Here is a 15,692-nt window from a genome sequence, read left to right as displayed (position 1 = left end):
CTCTAAAGCAACTGAGCCTGGCTGCAATGCTTAATGCCTGTGCCGAATTTGAGTAAGCTTCAGTTGCTGTGAAAATAACCAACTACTAAAATACATCAGCAAATATATGATTAAAAACATTATTATGTGGCTGCACTATACATAGTTAATAGTGACTACTGTGTAAAAGATGGAGTTGTGGTACTGTTTTTATCAGCACCACATCCACACTAAATTGAACCTCTCCTACTTTGTGCCTCTAGAGCGACTAGGACTTTAATAATTCGCTCAGACAAATGCATCCCTTGCAGACACAGGCTATAGCTAAGCCTTTCTCTCATCTGAGAAAGGTGAAAAACAAACTTGGACCTGTAGCAGGTCTTTATCCCCGTCTCGGCCTGTTTTCTGTAACCCTGCCTGTCCTTGTTGCTCCAGTGGCACCCACACTGCTGACGAGGAGCAGCAGGGAGCAGACCAGCTAATTAAACTGCCATCTGCACTCTCACACAGCCACTCTGACTAATGTTTTGCTGAAACACGACATATTCATGTACGCACAAATACACACCACAGATGGGAGCTGATGACTACACTAATAGGTGCCGCTTAGCGCTGGCCGTCCACAGTGAGGAGGGGTCTGTTGAATAGAAGTACTTAAACTCATAGGAGTTTAAACAACTGTATCAAAGCTGTGCTCATTTTCTCTCCTGTTAAATCTTTCACTAACACCAACATACTTTCATGTCTGAATATTCATCATTCCTTGTATTAATTAAAGTGCTTCATCAAATGTTTTAATCATAAAGATAAACATCAAGCTGTTAATGAAATATTATTATTAATATCCAAGCTTTAAAAATGTGCTATACAAGGGCGAAGTAAAAACTCTTAAAGTCTATTTAACGTTTTCTTCATCACAAACAAACACTGAGTTTCACACGTCTGACTAAGTCATGGTGAATAACAGTTGCTTACATCAAAAAGTACCTGAAAACCAAAACTGAAAATGAGATCTACTCCCTGAAGAGCTGTGTTTTTAATTAGAATGACCTTACCAGGTTCCTCAAAATGACACCATGAAAACATAAGGAAAACGAAGTTTTCACTTAGCTGTGGTGTGAAACCAAAGGGGCTGGTATGTGAACACATACATTCAACAGTGTGATAAACGCATATATACACTGATCAAGAACGTTAAAGGAACTCTTAAATCACACATCGGATCTTAACGAATTAACCTCTTTCTAGTAGATGCACCGATGGTATAAATTTAAAAATCCTAAGTGATTTTCTGAAAAGTTGACCTCTGACATTAAGATTAAGGTCACCGGGATTCAAACTTGACCAAGATTTTTAGCAGCTGCACCCATGGTACCACTTTTAAAACCTTATGTCACATATTTGTTTTCAATAGATTTTCAAAAAACTTGACCTCTGATGCTGATACGTAATGACTGATCGCAGTCTAAAATGAGGCTGTATTACAGTAACAGGACTGAAAAGCAGGATCCAGTATATACTTGGTTTTGTTGACTTCTTGTGTCCAAGGCTCCCAGCTTTAGAGCAAAGCCCTGTTGTTACCAGCAGCTAAAATAAACTTAAAGCTCTCTGCTCCCGCTTTTCTAAAGACAGTTGGTGCTCTCGCAGAGTTTCCAGTCAAGGAAAATTACAAACCACAGTGTTACCACCTGTCTGCCCACAGTGGGTACACTCACAATGAAGGATCGGTACAAACTGTGCAGGTGTATATTTCAATGATACCAGCCACTCCACAGCTTGTGTTCCCAAAACATTAAAACGGGTCCACCCAACTAAATCATTACTGATGGGTGCCTCAGCATTTTCACACCTTATATACAGATTAATTTTATTCCACCAAGAAAACATTGTCCAGCATACTTACATACGCGGCGTTATGCGTCTATTCAAATCATATTATCCACTGCAAATCTGACAATACACCGCTCTAACCCACTTAGTGACGAGTCGAGGCCTGGAAACCGTCTAATTCCACACACAGGCACATTTCCATGCACGTTACAGTGCCGCTGTTCCATTATGTACTGAAAGCACCTGTTTAATCCACTGCAAGTATGACAGCGTGATAGTTCAGAAGCTGCAACTTTTCTGCTAATGCGCCCAGGCCACAGTCGCGGGGGCACGGGCCAGTCACTTACGCACACCGAGTCTAATTCAGACAAGTGATTCACAAAGTACAAACAGTGAGAAGCCTGACAATTCTCCATTTAACAGCCATTTACATGTACCCTGCAAATGACGGAGAGCGAAATAAAAGATCCGCACACTGTCATCTGTGTCACCCACGTCAGACTCACCAGCTTCTGGAACAAATGTCCCACGGTGACCTTCTCGTCCCACTGCTGGATGCTGGGTAGGAGGGCGTCGTAGAACTCTTTGTGGATCTCGAAGATGTCCTGGATTTTGTAGAAGATGGTCTCTACCTGCTGGATGGTCAGGACAGGCTGAGAGGTCGTGGCTGTCGCTTTCAGGGGTCGCATGGGCTGGAGAGACAGGAGACTCAGGTAATAAGCCTAAATTAGTCATATATAAAGTATGAGATTGATGAACACAGAAAATGTGTTAAAATCATCCATAACATCTGATCGGGCCAACAAAAAGGACCTATTAGGACCAGTGCCAGAAAGGGAACGTATAAATGCGTCACTCTGTGATAAGTAAGTAATCCAAGCCTCTTTTCATCTGGGTGACAGTCTTCTCCTTTGTCTTGTTTGTACTCGGGCAGATTGCAGGCCAACTCAGTTAATCACAGTGATGTGTAGAGTGGTCATGTTGGGCGTGCGTGGGGAGGATGGCTCTGAATTACAGTGCAAACAGAAAGGCTTTTTACGTCAGCTCTCTAGGGCTAATCATGAGTCACCCTCCTACTGTATTAAGGCACATGAGACAGGTTGGATTATTTTTAAAAGCACCGACAATCAATATGTCTGTCCTAGTCTATGTAAGACGGCAAAAGCAGTCGGCTGAAAATTCCTCATTAGATTTAACCAGAAAGGATTTGGAGACTAGTGGTCCTAAATTTCATCTCCTTGGTGGAAAATAATAGTCATCATATATCAAATCAGCTGGAGCAGCTGAGGTGATGTTTAAACATTTTTAATGAACCCATGTTTATATCAAGAAAATAGGAAAGAGAGACTCTCTTGTGATCTACTTCCCAGTAAGTGTAAATGAACCAACACAGTACAGGAAGATAATTACTTCCTAGGCTGTTCCAAATTTATCACCATAATCATCCACATTGATTGGGATCGTCTTGTTACTTGGTTGTCTTACAAAAACAAACAAATAAATAAAATCATTACATTTACAAACTCTACAAAATATTCTTAGAGTAAAAAAAAAATCCAGTCAAGAAGTTCAGAATAATGTTATTGTTTCAAATACCCTGGGGACGTGGAATATGATTATGATACATTTCCAGATAAAGAAACATTTCTCTCTCTTAGGCCCAGAATGTGAAGACCCAATGTATGAAACCTGGCAGCAGGGGGGGATCGGACCAGCTTATTAAGCTGTCTGATGTTGAAAGAATCCAGTATTTTGAAACACCGGGTTTCCAGGGATGCAGCCAGAGAGTAAGGTGTGACTATTCTGTTTGGAGCAAGTGTATTATTCTGCTGAAAGACATGGAAAAAAGACATAAAAACAAACGGCCCCAGTGCCTGTTTTAGACCTCCTCTGCTGAATGACTGAGGAAGTGGAGGAGGAGAGGAACAAACTTTTTATTGGTGGATCTGCGAGATGAGTCGTTGTGTTGTCACAAAGAGCTCAAAGGGAAGGAACTGAGAGCCTGACCAGATTTCAGCAAGTGTTAGTGCAATCATTTGTTCTTACTGACTAATTGAAGCGTGTGTGTGTGTGTGTGTGTGTGTGTGTGTGTGTGTGTGGGGGGGGGGGGGGGGGGGGTGTCTTGACCTGGTGAATTTCCACAATAATTGTTGTGCGCATTTGTGTATCTTAATTTAGCATCTATCTGACTATATATTGGCCAAAGTAGAACATGTGGCCGGATCAGCAGGCTGTGAGACATAGCGACTTAGCATGAGGAAGTGTGGTCGGTTAGCATTGCAGTAAAGTGCAGCATCTGTGGTCCTGCTTTAAGTGTGGCCATCGACCACTAATAGTGTTCTGATAGTCTCACAGCTCACACCGATGCCTACAGCAGCAGCAGCACTCCAATGTTCACGCGGTTATATGAGCCTTGTTACATTGTTTCTGTTTCTTGTCTGTCTTTGTCTGAGTGTCTCACCAGTAGCAGGGCCTCCAGCTGGTTAATGTAGATCTCCTCGCTGGCCAGGAATCCAGACAGCACCAGTCTCTTCATCTCCAGTCCTTTCTCGATGTCTCCCTGCCGGATAAAACAGACCTGGCTGTAATATGCTTTTAACGGCACATGAAAGCACCCTGACTCTATTTCCTGCAATAGTGCCAGTGGAACAGTCACATCAGGTAAACACAAGATTGATACAAACAGTCGTAAGCGTAAAAGAATGCGCAACCGATTAGAAATCTTATGAAAACATCTAAGTATCTCATTTCCTCTGTAAAACTATTTGTGATGACTCCAGGCAACTGTTGCATTTTGACGTCGGGGAAGTCAACATCCTATTGATGTCTGAGAAACACAGACCAAGGCACACTCATAGTGTACTGTTTACATTTTGTGGGAACTTATATTAAAGCAAAATTACCAGGTTTCAAAAGAGGGATTTCCAACATGATCACATAAGACTTCATCTTTCTTCACATTATTCTCACTTTTGGCCGTTCCCTCGTCATAAAGGACTGCCCTGCTCCACATGTTATGATTTGCCCAGTGGGAATAGTATAGTTACTCCTGATACTAATGCAATACACAACAATGGCATAGTGATACAGTGACTCTGTGGTAGATGATACTTGCGTGACAATCAAAATGTCACAATATCTGTGTAGGTGAAGTAAAAATATTTGAAAAGGAATTATGGTTTTGTATACTGGACTGTGGAGTGCACAGGTGTATCAAACAGAAAAATGTTTCAAAGTTTCACTTTCAAATTTCGAATTGCTTTAAGTCCGCAGCAGTTTGCCAGTAATGATCGGAACACGTACTATGAGAAAGAGGGGGGGGGAGGGGGGGGGGGGGGGGGGTTCATGAGTTTCATATGGTTAGCCAGCAGCATAGCAACAGCAGTGGTTTCAGTGACGCCAGACTCGCAAAAGTATGCGACAAGTTTGATTAGCGTATGGACATATGCTCTGTTTTGTATGTTAATTTCATATTTAGCCATCCATCCAGCAATTCTCTTCCACTAAGACAAATTAGGGTAGCCCATGCGGGGGGCTGAAGCCTATCCCAGCTACCACAGGGCGAGAGGCAGGGTACACCCTGGACAGGTTGCCAGTCTGTCACTACACTATCACAGAGGCAGACAACTGTTCACACTCACACAGAATCATTCATTTAGAAGCGACAATTAAGATAAATCCATTCACTTTAAAAATATGTTTTTTAAAGATATTTTTCTTTACTTTTAAGTTATCTAAGGTATATTGCATTGCATCTTATCTTAATAACTTTTTAGTACCATATCACCCCATTAGAGCACGTCGCTCTCGCACTGCAGGCCTACTTGTTGTTCCTAGAGTATTTAAAAGTAAAATGGGAGGCAGAGCCTTCAGTTTTCAGGCCCCTCTTCTGTGGAACCAGCTTCCAGTTTGGATTTTGGAGACAGACTCTCTACTTTTAAGATTAGGCTTAAAACTTTCCTTTTTGCTAAAGCATATAGTCAGGGCTGGATCAGGTGACCCTGAATCCTCCCTTAGTTATGATGCAATAGGTGTAGACTGCTGGGGGACTCCCATGATGCATTGAGTTTTTCCGTTTCAGTCACCTTTCTCACTCAACATGTGTTAATAGACCTCTCTGCTGAATCACACTTGTTATTAATCTCTCGCTTTCTTCCACAGCATGTCCTTCATCCTGTCTTCCTTCTCTCACCCCAACAGGTCGCAGCAGATGGCTCCGCCCCTTCATGAGCCTGGTTCTTCTGGACGTTTCTTCCTGTCAAAAGAGAGTTTTTCCTTCCCACTGTCGCCAAAGTGCTTGCTGATAGAGGGTCATATGATTGTTGGGTTTCTTCTCTGTATGTATTATTGTAGAGTCTACCTTACAATATAAAGCGCCTTGAGGCGACTGTTGTTGTGATTTGGCGCTATATAAATAAAATTGAATTGAATTGAATTGTATTGCATACCTTATCAGTGTAGCTGGTTAGGTATATTTCTGTATTGACATTTTTCCCTTACTGAAGAGATAAATACCGATAAACTCCAGAAATTGTCATTTAAATATGACATGTGTGCCTTAAAGAAGGCCAAAGAACAGCTGTGAGACCAGAGATTAATTATTAATTCCACCAAGACCTTACAATGTTATCAGCACTCCAGGACTGCCCAGCAAGACGAGGAAGGAGGCATGACCTCATCATTTAACCCAATCACGGCTGACATGCACATTCCAACACTGATGTTATCCCTCAGGCAGGAAATTATACTGCACATCAAGGTTCAGTATTTACCGTATGTGTTATAGTATATGCCATTTACACGTGCTCCTTTATTAAGAATGCTGAAGACTATAAAGATAACAAACACTTGTGATGACTGCAAAGGGCCTATTTTGAGGCCTGTCACACATTGGCAGTTTTTCCTCAGCTAACCGTGACAGTGTAAAGTAAATCAGTCCGAGAGGCATGGATGATTTCTATTGATCATTTTTCTGTTGGTTAAATAAACTGTCAGGGAAGTCCTTACTGACACTTACTTGCATTTACGTTAATATGAAGGATTAATGCAGCACGTGGCCAGAAATCTGTTTAGTTTAATCCTCTGAGCCTTTCTCTTTGCTCGTATTCTTTTAAAAGAACCTAAAGCTCAAAACTAAAGCCAGAAATGAGACACACTTAACTAAGAGAAAAGTCTTTGATGTGATGTGAATTACTGCTGGTCAACATTTATTTTAAGCCAGTGACTGGCGTTCTTATTAAAATGATATCTCAGAATAGCTGAGGTCTAAAATATGACATCATAACCCACAAAAGGTGTCCTGTCCTTTTGACTAACCAAAACGTTGCAGAAATATTCAGTTCATTTTTTTAAGTAACAAATAAGTCATAACTCAACAGGAAAAAAAAAAAAGACAGGAAAAAGGAATATTTTCCCTCTGCTGTGTACAAAGAGCTACTGTGTGGCGAGAGGGCAAGACGAGGAATCCATGAGAGGTGATTTTTTTTCCCACAGCAACCTGCTCTGTGAGTCACAACTAGGCTTTTCACACAGACAAACACTGCGTGCTTTCCTGCGTTGCCCTCTGCCCTCTGATAAAAGAGCTGATATCTTGAATGGGCAGAGAAAGTTGAAAGTAGCTCTGCTTTTTATCAGTTCATCTGCAGGGAGGAGTACACACAGAGGCGCACAAACACAGAAGTTAGCATGAGAAACAGAAAGCGGCCGGCTTTAAAAAGCAGCAGCAGACATGCGCTGCAGAGCCGCTGCCTCATCGGGCCACGCTGACACACCAATGGCTGTCACTCTCACACTCTTACACACACACACACACACACACACACACACACACACACACACACACACACTTTTGCAGCACTGAGAAGAAGCACACGTCACGCCACAAACACACCAATACACTGACTGGGATTTTCCATTTTGAAAGGCAGTATTGCAAAAGTGTGTACGTATGTGTATGTTCGTGTGTGTGTTTGTATGTGTGCGCGCTTTTTCCTCTGCATCCAGCTCCTCTCCAGCTCATGCCTCACCTTGAACTGCCTATGTGTCGTAGTGATGGGCTCCAGCTCCCCATCTCCATATTCAGACTCCTCCTCCTCCTCCTCCAGAACCCTGTCCAAGTAGCACAGCACCTCCTCCTCTTCCTCCTCCATGGTTCTGTCTTTCCTTTCCTTTCTTTCACCTCCTTCTCTCCTCTTTTCTGCCTCCTATCTCCTTCTACGGGGCCTGCCTGGACACATCAGTGTTTTCCCTTTAGATCAAGTCGTCTGGACACCGAAAGACAGAAAGAGAGAGGACCCCGCCTACTCAACCCCACCCCCTTCCTCTGCTGGGCTTCCTGGTGTTTGTGTGTGCTCTATATATGTGTGTGTGTGTCTGTCTTTGTGTGTGTGTGGCCACTGTTCCACCTCAGTCGATGAGGTCTGCCCTCCCTCTACAGCCGCCCCTCCCCTCCCCACAAATGCTATCCAGCCACTTCCTTGATGGCTACAGACTCTTTCTGTTAGGGCTACGCTGGGAAAGTCAGTCTTCTCTTGTCCCTTATTTCTTTCTTCCGTTCTCTTCGGGGCAAAAAGCCACTTCCTCATCACACAAACAGTCTCGCTCTCTCACTCTCATCAGCGCACGCTACAGGGTTGATTTCTCTCCCTTTCTTTCTGTCCATTGTCTCTTTATCGATCTGCTGAAAGCCTTGGACGTTGAGCCAGGGCCAGCTAATGTGCTGCAAGCGAGGCTGATTCCAATTACAGGTCACATAGATCGCTGGGCACACAGTTATAGCAGCTTCAAAGGCAAAGCACAGAAATAATACACTAAAAAAAGAAGACGAAAAAACGTGTGCAGCAAGACAAAGACAGAAAATCAATAACTGTGGTTACTGGAAATAAAATTAAACCAAAAATATAAATAATCTACACGCAAACATCCAAGTTTAAGTTGCTGCATATTTATGAATGAATACAATTCCCTTCCCATGCCCTTTCACCTGTTTCTGACCTTGACTTGTCATTTTAGAGGAAGGGACACCCCCAACTGCTCTATGAACCTCCTCCTTAATGTATATTTGTATTTATTTCGAGGTCAAAGCACAATCTGTCCTAAACTTGTCTTCTGAAGGAAAAGTGTGATTTTAGAGCGTAATACAAAAAAAATAAAAAAAAATTAAGTTCTGTATTTAACTCTTAGTCATGTTGAACACATGGGGCCATCAGCCCTCTCACTTTAGCAGATGAAAGGTCTCTGCAAACTCAGCGGAAAGAGAACACGGCTGCACAGCGGTGTGTGATAAGAGCCACAAAATCTTTTAGCAGCAGCAGCATCACAAGTGAATTCTTAACAAGCAAGCTTTCACAGCAGCTCCTCAAATTCATTCAGGTGCTGAAAAGTGTAAATACACAGATGTAAAATAAAAAATGTTTTAAAGATGGCTGCAGACACTCCTGACCTCCACTGTGCATATAAACAATGCTTTCAATTTGGATTCATCACTCAAAACGACCTGTTGTTATTGATTTGTTCTTGCATAATGTGGCATAAATTAAGCCATCCTTAATTTCCCTTCCTTAACAACGGCTTGTCGACAGCCTCCATTACTTCTGATGAGGCTTCAATAAACAGTAGATGGATCAACTGAAGGACTGCATTCATATCTCAGGTCCTGTGTCAGGCCTTTGCCACTGCTTAATTTTCTTCTGTTTCTTAAGACCATGACTTTCAGTTACTGTTCCTCTCCTACAAATATAGTTTTAGGTCTGCCACGTCTTCTTTGTTCCGCCACTTGTCAAGTTTCCTTAATTTTATTTTAGGGACACTGCAAATCACACTGAGCAAATATGAAAATAACGTTTTAGCTAATAGCTCTTTGGGAATTACCTCATTGGTGCAAAAATACTATTTTGTGTCCATCAAACTATGCTGCCTTTGGCGATTTCACAGATTCAACTTAAGAAATGGGAACAATTGATGTGTTTCTGCCACAGGCTGCTAAGTAAAGATACAATTTAAACCTGGCTCTTTGTCACTACTAACTCATTCGGTGAATAAGTGTTGTATTTATGCTTGAATGATTCACAGGTTAAAAAGCAATGGAGAAAAACATAAGGAAACAAGGGATTGCTTAAGAATTTTGCACAACACCATAGAAAAACCAATTAAGTCCTCTGATTATCATTATTATTATTATTATTATTAATAATAATAATAATAATAATAATAATAAGCTGATCATAACTCATCAATGAAAAGCTACTTTATACAAAACTTTAACATACAACTGTACACAGAAAACAGCTGAGCTTGTCCACGTTGAGCAATCTCATCCTAGCAGAGACGATGATCAGGGAAGAAAACAACAGTATCTTACTGAGGATCCTCTGTGGCTGAAACCATTAATGTATCAGCACTATGAACAATTCATTTCCTATTTCTTATATTTTAAACAGTCAAACCATCTTTTCTGTTCTTATCCCAGCTAGCCACTAGATGGAGACACATCTTCATTTACAGGAGCTGCCCTAGCTCAGAGTCACTCACAATTAATACAGCTGAATAATTCATCAATCAGCTCCATTGAAGCCTAACAAGACCACAGTTTATTTACAATACTGTGTTCATGCATGGATAGTGCAGTGATATTGCTTGGATCGAATGTAAGACAGAGCAGGCAGGCTTCAAAGAGGAAGGTAAAGCAAGTGGAAGGTCGAGACAATCCAGCTGTAGTAATTTATACATTAATACAAAAAGAATATACGATCATTTCTGTTGTGTATGAATTTAAAAACAACATATTGATCTAAAGATGTAAAGCAATGCTGTTTTCATTGAGTATTTTATTTTTCAGTGGATAAAAAGGCTGCTGACATGTGAATGAAATCCTACCAGCTTTTTTTTTCTCTGTGTCTGTGAGAAGGTCAGTTCAGGTCAGGGTCAACTCGGCTCCCACTGAGCCTCCGTGGGCTACGCCCCTTCACACAGTCACATTCTTTTAAGTGGGCACCGAGTGACAGTCATCCAAACACACATAGCCGGGAGGCATAAAGGGGGGGAATGTGACGGGACTACAAGCCCTGAAACATGACGATGAACACATTCAGAAAATATTCTGAATTCTGAAAGCATCAGGAGAGCGTTCACATCAGCTGTTCTGAGCGATTTGTCTGACTTAAGTGTGAAAATCCACTGAAAACACCAAGTGTTTCATATTTCCAGCAGCAGATAATTTGGAAAAAAAAAACACAGGAAAGACTGTCACCTACAGCATTCCTGTTCTAAATTATGCACTGTAGATATACAGGAAAGATTTTCAACAGATTGCTTAGACTTCCTCACCCCCACCACCTCCGCCAGCTCAGTCGGGGGGGGAGACACTGAGAATTTCCAAGCCAGCCAAGAGACACAATCTCACCAGTGAGTCCTTTGTCTTGGCCAGGGCCTCCTCTTTCCTAGGTGAGGTATGCACAGGAGTCTAGAAGGCTTCCTAGATGCCCGACCTACCTTAACTGGGAAACAGGAATCTCATTTCTGCTGCTTGTATCCAAGACCTCATTCTTTCAGTCACTACTCAGAGATCATGACCACAGGCGAGTGCAGGAACGTAGATTGACCAGTAAATCGACAGCTTCACTTTCATGCTCAGCTCTGTCTTTACCACAGCAGACTGGTACAGTGGCCACATCGCAGTGGACACCAGCCCAAACCATCCGTCAATCTCACGTTCCACTCTCCCCTTACTCATGAACAAAACCCCAAGATACTTGGGGACAGTAACTTGTCCCAGATCCTTTGCAAACAGTAAATGTGAAATCCTGAGGCCATCAAAGAAGAGACCCTCCACCTCTGGCTAGATATTCTGTCCATAAACACCATCAATAGAACTAGTGTTAAAAGACAGCCCTTGGTCAGCTTCCCACCCACCCGGAACTTGTCCACGCATACATTGCAGAGATGTGTCAGCCAGGACGGCCCTACAGCATCTAGAGCCTTCATGAACTGAGGGAAAATCTCACCCAACCCAAATGCCTGTTTAACTATATCAGTGGCTTCACCGCCGAGTCGTCCCCCTCCTCCCCAGACTCTGCTTCGAGTATAGAATACACTGAAGTGCTGTTTGGCAGCACTTCAGCGTATTCCATTTATATTCAAGCTAGCAGACGGTTGCTGTCGTACCCCATCTGGGTCAGTGGTCATTTCCAACTGATGTGAATACACATCCTGCAGTGCACTTCGGGGAGCTCCTGTGGCAAAATGTACACTGGGTCAATATCTGTGGCTAATATCAGAAAGAAAACTGGCAGCTCACGTCTTAAAGTATAATAGTTTCCGACCATTAATACCAAGAGAAAAACCTGGCTGAATAGCTGAAAACTTCATATTATCTTACAGTTCAGAATGCAAGAGCCACTCAACACTTCATTTAAACTGTGTCCAATATTTTTATATACCCAGTTATGTTTACTGGGTCGTGTGGTGAATGATCTTTTCTTCAACATTTTTTTTAATATTTATCCAAAACCATGCTAGTCCTTTCATTTTCTTCCACATATTCAATTCAGGGTTGTAGGGCAGCTGGAGCCTACACCATCACCCCTCACAGGTCATCATCCCAGCTGTCACTGGGCAAGAGGCAGGGTACATCCTGGACAAGTCGCCAGTCTGTCCCAGAGACAGATAACCATTCATGCTCACATTCACACATATGGCATATATAGTTTAGCTAACCCATGGATGTGTGTGCAGACACGGGAGCACTAAAAACCTTTGTGCCGTGAGGTAACAGTACTAACCACCACAACATGACCCAACTGTTCCCTTCTGTCAATAATTTCAATTACTAAAATTGGATGAATTCTCAAATATTACTTCTTAGTTGCACAACAATTGTTCTCCTGTAAAGTTAAATCACTTAATAGACTCCACAATAGGAATTGATCATCTATAAATACCGACATGCAAGGCTTTTATTTTTTATTTGGCAGCCTCCTCTGCACTGAGGAAACCTGTGTCACACACTTTTCTGGAGAGATTTTGTGTCATTCTTCTGACAACTGTTTGGTTGCATTAACACTTTCAGTCTTCAGAAACTCTCTCCACGGACATTCATCAGGATCACCGTTTTCCTGTGCCAGGCTTGCAGTGCTTCATTCTGATACTATATTGTAGCAGTCCTCACCAGGTTTATGTCAGTTATGCTGAACTCTGAACATGAACTGAGCACATTTCTCTTGGCATTATTAACAAAGATTGTATCGCCAATCCTCTTTACACTCCTTACACTGCAAAGTCCTCTGCAAAGCTAGACTGCGTACCACACTGCTGGGCGAGTCACTTCAGGACAGCTACTGTGGCTCTGGACAGATTGTTTTACTTGTTTGTGATTTCATCTCAAAATCTAGATAGAAAAGTCGATTATTGCGTGTCAAACTTTGGACTTCCCAGCAACCCTGTGCTGCTAGTTCCAGCAGCAAACAACAAGTAAACAACACCAACACCGTAAACAAGTACAGTTAATGATTAAATCATGGCTGATCTATTTTAAGTGATTTACACCACATCTACCACCAACCTGTCACTTCAAAATAAGGTGACATGGTGTAGACAGGAAATGTGAACCATTGTGTGTGTGTGTGTGTGTGTGTGTGTGTGTGTGTGTGTGTGTGTGTGTGTGTGTGTGTGTGTGTGTGTGTGTGTGTGTGTGTGTGTGTGTGTGTGTAGTTCTTACCCCAGCCAGCAGAGGTGTGGGCGACACGGTTTCTCCATCTGGCCCTTGGGGCGCGCAGAGCTGGGGTGACATGGTGGGCGATTCATCTATAAAGGGCAGCGTTTCTGAGCCATCCTGGGACTTGCCGTCCTCTCCTGCGTCCCCCTCGTATCCATCTGTGTTGTAGTTAAAGTCTGGAGGACAGGACACAGAAAAAGACAAATATGCTGATCAGCAAATCACCCCAAAGAACAACGCAATCACTCCACTGACACTTGTTTTCATCACCACTTGGAACAGCCCAGCACTTCCTCAATACAGCATTAACTGCTCCATTCTGCTGCATAACCTTGAGTTGAGGGGTTATATGAATAAATGCCAGAAGAAAGCTTTTCGAAAACATGATGTGTGGGTGAAGCTGACCACTGTGTAACCCTATGAATATAAAAAGTCATCATTCATATTTTATTTGGCAAGATAGTGTTATAAAATGTTGTCATAATTACTGTATGAATTCTTAAGTTATGGTGTATTTAGTGCAAGAAACATTAATGATCATCAGGGATCAAATTATTCAAAGCACTTGCTGAGGTGGTCTGGTACACATCTGACCATATTTAGGTTGTCGTGTATGTACAGTATAACCCTCTTTGTACTGCCATTAAACAGCCAGAAATGCCCCAAATTGAATTTTCTTGGGACATTTTGTTGTTTTAATAGATCTTCAACTTTGACTCCCAAAACCTAATGAGTTCATTATTGTGTGCAAGTGAATCTTTGTCCCAGAATTAGACAAATTCACTCAAGATTTCCAGGAAACCCAAAAACATGAGTGTCACCAGGGCAAACTATGGTTTACATTTTAAAAGCCAGAGCCAAGCAATGAATCAGCCGGCTGTTATTCTCAACCCATATTAGCCATCTAATTATTTTAATATTAACAATCTATGAGTAAGTTAAAATCGAAAAGGAGACACCCTTCAAATATTTTATGTGTTTTTGCACTGCAGCTTCACTGTTGCCAACACTTTGAAACGCCACAATGACAACAACCTGCGGATCAGGTCAGGAGAGTCGTTTTTCCAACCAGCACGGCAATTTAATAAATACATTTCAAGAGCAATATATAGATTAATCTTATAAATGTAATGAAAAAGAAGAAGAAGAAATATTCAAACAAGCCAAGGTTAATAAATTAAAAAATAAAAACAACTACTATTATAGATGCTAATGCTTTTTTGAATAACCATCTGTGATTCGATTATAATTCTATTTTGGTTTGCTAGTTTCATTCTTGTATTTGTGATACTGCAGTCTTATTTTCATATTGTGGGAGTATTGAGGTCAAAAACCATGTCCTGTGACATCGCTCGTGTTTAGGCCCGAGTAGCGTGACAGCTCCAGTAGAAAGAAACGACAATGACACTGAAATGACTCCTGTCCTGCCTTCAAAGGAGCACTGGTCAAGAAAACAGTGGAATAACAAAAAGGCAGAGGAGATATAAAAAGCCAGTGTCGGATCCTGTAGGAGAAAAGAGAGATGTGGACTGTTGCTGTGGATGATAAACTACAAAGTACGATACATATGCAAAACTAAAAGAGAGGCAAGTAATTATTGAGTTACATTTTCCAGGATGTTGTTCTATTTATCTTTCTGATGCAGTGAAGCATCTTTAAGGAACTCGGAATAGGAGGAGGAAGCTTGTAGCTTGTGAAGCTATCACAAAAAAAGCAGAGCCAAGTTACTGAAGAGCAGGTTATGTGGGAGGTGTACAGGTGTCCCTGTCTGCTTACATATAACGTGCAGTGAGAAGACAACAACATTTGATTATTACTGCGTTCATGTACTTGAGAGGGCATGTGTGTGTTTGTACCAGTGCGTAAAGGATAGAAAACTCTAACAAGCTTTGGACAAGAACTAATTGAAAAATAAAAGCAGGGATCTATCCCCACTGGGAACACATGTACACAATCACTGGACCACCCACATGTCAATCAACTCCCAATCCCTCCCCACCCATCTGTTAGCTTGTGTGTGGACCATGGAGAGTCACAGTTACCATATGGGTTGCTTGTAAATGGTGCACGTGGGTCTTTGCTGACTCAGTGAAGCAAGTACTGATTATGCGAAGTGCTGCTAGATGACAAGAGTGCATTATGGTGATTAGTGTGAAGAAGGCAGTTAAAAACA

At 41.9% G+C, this 15,692-nt stretch overlaps 1 protein-coding gene across 3 annotated transcripts in view; it reads right to left on the bottom strand.

Annotated features, from left to right (window-relative positions):
• The window catches only part of abr (ABR activator of RhoGEF and GTPase), a 126,510-nt gene that overhangs the window by 63,332 nt on the left and 47,486 nt on the right, over nucleotides 1-15,692 (bottom strand). For all 3 annotated transcript variants that reach the window (XM_087847177.1, XM_087847178.1, XM_087847179.1), the window contains exons 2-4: nucleotides 13,523-13,695; nucleotides 4,271-4,369; nucleotides 2,316-2,501 (exon numbers count right to left, since the gene is read on the bottom strand). In XM_087847177.1, coding sequence (XP_087703303.1) covers nucleotides 2,316-2,501; nucleotides 4,271-4,369; nucleotides 13,523-13,695 — 458 coding nt within the window. The remainder of the gene's footprint in view (nucleotides 1-2,315; nucleotides 2,502-4,270; nucleotides 4,370-13,522; nucleotides 13,696-15,692) is intronic.

Source organism: Neolamprologus brichardi, chromosome 10 (genome assembly GCF_056152115.1).
Source record: "Neolamprologus brichardi isolate AB-2024 chromosome 10, ASM5615211v1, whole genome shotgun sequence".
NCBI classification, from domain to species: Eukaryota; Metazoa; Chordata; class Actinopteri; order Cichliformes; family Cichlidae; genus Neolamprologus; species Neolamprologus brichardi.
This window is presented reverse-complemented; position numbering and strand designations above follow the sequence as displayed.